The sequence below is a fragment of the Vicia villosa genome, linkage group LG4 (genome assembly GCF_029867415.1).
Source record: "Vicia villosa cultivar HV-30 ecotype Madison, WI linkage group LG4, Vvil1.0, whole genome shotgun sequence".
Classification (NCBI taxonomy): domain Eukaryota; kingdom Viridiplantae; phylum Streptophyta; class Magnoliopsida; order Fabales; family Fabaceae; genus Vicia; species Vicia villosa.
In genome coordinates, this window is record NC_081183.1 from 27,221,943 (window position 1) to 27,226,333 (window position 4,391).

Below are 4,391 nucleotides of genomic sequence, written 5' to 3' on the forward strand. Positions count from 1 at the left end.
CAATAACACCATCTCCTTTGGATTGGGCTAGCTTTTCCCACTTTAACCAATGAATCTTTCGCTCTCCATCTTTTGATCCCCACCAAAACTTCGCTAACATCAATTCAATTTCTTTACAACAACTTTCTGGTATGCGATAGCAACTCATGATGTATGTTGGAATTGCCTGAGCCACCGCCTTAATCAAAATTTCCTTCCCTGCCCTGGATAAGAACTTCTCCTTCCACCCTTTCACTTTTTTCCATACCCTGTCTATAACAAGTCTGAATACCTCCTTCTTTAACCTTCCAAAGACAACGGGAAGCCCCAGATATCGCGAGTGATGACTCACACCACAGAAACCTAAGGTAGAGTTAATTTTTTCTTTCATCGCTTCTCCCACATTGCCACTAAAAGACACCTCCGATTTATCCATATTAACCATTTGGCCAGAGGCTTCTTGGTACAAACTAAGAATATGAAGAATACGTTCAGCTTCCACCTCACTGGCCCTAACAAAGAGGAGATTGTCGTCAGCAAAGAATAGGTGTGAAATTGTTGGAGATTTGCGCGCTACTGTAATGCCATGGATCTTCCTCTCGTTCATCGCCTGCCGCAACATTTTGGATAACACATCTGCACAAAGAACAAACAAATAGGGTGAGAGTGGGTCTCCTTGGAGGAGGCCCCTTGCTGGAGTGAATCTTCTACTCGGTTGTCTGTTGATGAGTAGTTGGTATGAAACTGTTGAAATACATTTATGAATCAAGGATATCATTGAGGGGGAAAATCCATTCTTTGGAGAACTCCAATCACAAAACTCCACTCCATTCTATCATAAGTCTTGGACATATCTAACTTCAGTGCCATATATCCCTTTCTCCCTTTCTTTTTATGTTTCATCCAATGAAAACATTCCATTGCGATTAGCGCGTTGTTTGTGATGAGTCTTCCCCGGATGAAAGCACTTTGTTCTTCACTAATGATCTCCGGGAGGAAGGTTTTAAGTCTGTTAGCTATTGACTTGGTAACGGCCTTCATGACTACATTGCAAAGGCTGATGGGTTTGTAATCCATAGGTGAAGTTGGGTTCTTCCTCTTTGGAATAAGGGCTATGAAGGTGTCATTTATGGCAGCAAGATCACCATTATGGTTTAGAATATCCAGAACAAAGTGGATAACATCATTGCCAACCGTAGGCCAATACTTTTGAAAGAATAAAGCTTGGAGTCCATCTGGGCCCGGCGATTTTGTTGGGTGCATCTGAAAAATAGCCTCGTGAACTTCAGCTAGAGAAAAATGGTTAGCACAATAGGATTTGTGACTCTTCGATAATCTCACATGGATAAAGCTGCAGGCTTCAAAGATGCTAGAAGGGTTGGCCGAAGTAAATATCTCAGTGAAGTAATTTACCAGGATTCTTTCACATCTAACACGACCTCTCTGCCAGTTTCCATTTTCGTCTTTCAACATTTTGATTGAGTTGTTTCTTCTCCTTCGATCAACTTTAAAGTGGAAATATTTTGTGTTTCTGTCCCCATCCTGTAACCAAACTGCTCTACTTCTTTGTCGCCATAACTTTTCCTCCGTCCTAAGCAAGTTATCTCTCTGCCGCTCTAAAGCTCTGTAGCGATTTATCTCCTATTCATCTCCAAACCATCTTCGATCCTCTTTAATTATATTTTCCAGACGCATAATTTCTTTCTTAATACTGCTAGTACGCATATCCTTGAAACAAAATTGCAGCTCCTGCATAGACCTCAATTGCTGTTGAAAATTTCCAGGATCCCTCTTCCATAAATGGCTCACGAAATTACCGCAAGAGTTTTCCTTGGACCAAGCATCCTCAAATCAAAAGAGATACCTCCTTCTTTCATTATCCGCCTCCTTTTGAATCAGAATACGCAGCGCCGCATGATCGGAACCGAACCTCTCCAAGTGATGCACCTTGGTGAGGGGGAAGGTATGTATGAAACTCGTCAAACACAAACTCCTATCCAGCCTACATTGGATATTCTGATCTCCCAATCTTCCATTAGTCCAGGTGAAGGGATATCCTTTAAAATAGACTTCTTGTAAATCACAAACACTCATTGTGCTCTGACCCCAATTCATCTGAGTATCCGATCGCATGTTGCCCCCTAGTTTGTCAGAGTCATACAATATATCGTTGAGATCTCCAATGAAAATCGTATTGCTGCCACTTTCCGTATTTATAGCTTGTACCAGTTTCCATGTGTCCTTCTTCCTAGCCTCATCCGGATAACCATACACTCCTGCAAAAAACCATGGCTCATCATCATCTTCTTGTTGACAGAATCCCGTTATGTGATTAGGAGAGGAGGACTGAATAAAAATATCAGTACCCTCATTCCACCATAGACAGAGCCCCTCAGATCTTTCTCGACCAGACCCACGACATTCCACTATTAAATCAAAGCAAATGTTAAACTTCAATTTTAGTTTCGTCATCTTATCTTTCTTCAGCCTAGTCTTCATCATAAAGACAAGTTGAGGATTTTCAGTTTTTAGAAGCCTCGCAAGGCCTCAAACTGCACGAGGGCTCCCCAAATGCCTGCAGTTCCAGCTGACAGTTTTCATTGGGGTAGGCGGTGTTGGTCATCCAACACCACCTCTGGTCCTTTTTTAAGAGAGTGCTTAGTGTCTACCACCTGTTTCCTCTTCTTATCTCCCCGCCGTAATCTTCAAGAGAGCCTTCGACCACTATAAAATCCACAAGGTGTCGCTTGGATAATTTTGGTTTGGTTGACGAAACTGCAACCATTTTGGCACTTTTGTGGTCTTTCTTCTCACCCACTTTCTCTTCTGGGCTCCCACCTCCTTGGACTCGGCTAGTTTCTCTGTTGATAAAGCAACCGCCCTTAGGGATTCGGCTACCATCTCCATATCTACAGGATTTGCATTTGTATCCTCTCCACGCTTACCTCTATCTTTTTGTTGGTTTAATATCTGGTTATCTTGTTGTATTTCAAGGTCATCACTGTCACCCTTCCCTTTATGTTCACAACGGCTTTGACTGGAAGAAACATTGAAGAGTGCTCTGCTGCAAAGACTAGAGCTTGAATCCTTCCTCTTAAAATCTTCACTCAGTTACGGGAGAGGGGATGCACGTAACCATTGCCCAAAAGCTAAGTCTTGCTCCTCTAGTTCCTCGTATCATTCCCCATTAAGATCCTCAACTACTTCACAATCTTTAATCTCATGACCCATACGACCACAGACAAAGCAAAAGGTTGGCAATCTCTCGTATTTAAAATGGACCCTTATTTTTTTGTCTTTGAAAGAAACAAATGTTCCACGCTTCAAAGGTTCTTTTAGATTTAGTGTAACCTTAATCCGCAGGAACCTGTCATTTTGGTGCGCCTCCTTGACGTCCATTTCCTCATACGATCCAATAATGTTTCCAAGTTTCTTTGCCATTGTTTCAGATCTGAGCATGAGTGGCAAGTCGTAAACTCGGACCCAAAAGGAACTGAAATGCATGTTCAGATCTGAAGGTTGTTCCTCTCCTGATATGCGTCTCAATACCAGCAAGGCTCTATCGGAGCTCCAAGGTCCAGACTTGAGAACGTATTCCATATCTCTCTTTGAGCCAAACTTGAATAGAAATAGATTTTTACTCAGATCCTGAACTTCCACTGTGTGTTTCAGCTTCCAAGCATTCAGCATCGTGGTTTTGAATGCTCGAGTATTGAAGTTACTCTCAATCCACAGCTTCCCTACGAGTGTACGCTGAATGGATTCGTCTTCGATAATATCCTCTTCGTCCGCAACTACACCTTCCTCCTCCTCTTTCGAAAGAGCGAATTCCTTCCACTTCTCCATCCTCAAAGGTAAAAAATAACAGGATAAGAGAGCGAGACAAACTCACTGAAGAAAAAAACCTAAATCAAGGATGGGAGAAAACCAGAAGAAATTGGATTTGAAACAGCCACTACAACCAAGGGTAGAGGGCGACAAAGACACGATAAAGCTTTCTAGAGAGAGATGGTTAACCTTCTCTCTAAAAAAAGTCACGTGAGAAAGATTACATCAACAAAAAGTGTCTATGTACCATTTTTAAATTCGACGTAGATTTATATTTTTAGAAAACAGGTTTTGCACTTCGGCAACCAAGGCTGCAGGTGCAACATGCACGCCATTAAGCTACAACACATTTATAATATATTAATCCCGATTGATTTATATATTTCATAGATTAACACATAGATTGTTAGTAAATATTTATATTTTCTAGATTGTTGATAAATGTTTATTATATTTCATAGATAATTCTCAATAATATTAATACATACTGTCATACCCCAAAATTTTCCCTCCACATTCCATCCTCAATGATTCAAGGTTCAAGGGACTATTCAAAGCAGCATTTTCCTAACCGAGGGCCTCTT

At 41.3% G+C, this 4,391-nt stretch overlaps 1 protein-coding gene across 1 annotated transcript; it reads right to left on the reverse strand.

Moving 5' to 3' along the window:
* Positions 1-3,156: 3,156 nt before the first annotated feature.
* Positions 3,157-3,825, reverse strand: LOC131596940 (uncharacterized). Its single transcript, XM_058869670.1, has one exon. It carries the CDS (start codon positions 3,823-3,825, stop codon positions 3,157-3,159), a length of 669 nt encoding a protein of 222 aa, XP_058725653.1.
* Between the last annotated feature and the right edge of the window lie 566 nt (positions 3,826-4,391).

Coding starts and splice junctions, on each gene's coding strand:
- LOC131596940 (XM_058869670.1), bottom strand. CDS start 3,825: ATGGAGAAGTGGAAGGAATTCGCTCTTTCGAAAGAGGAGGAGGAAGGT.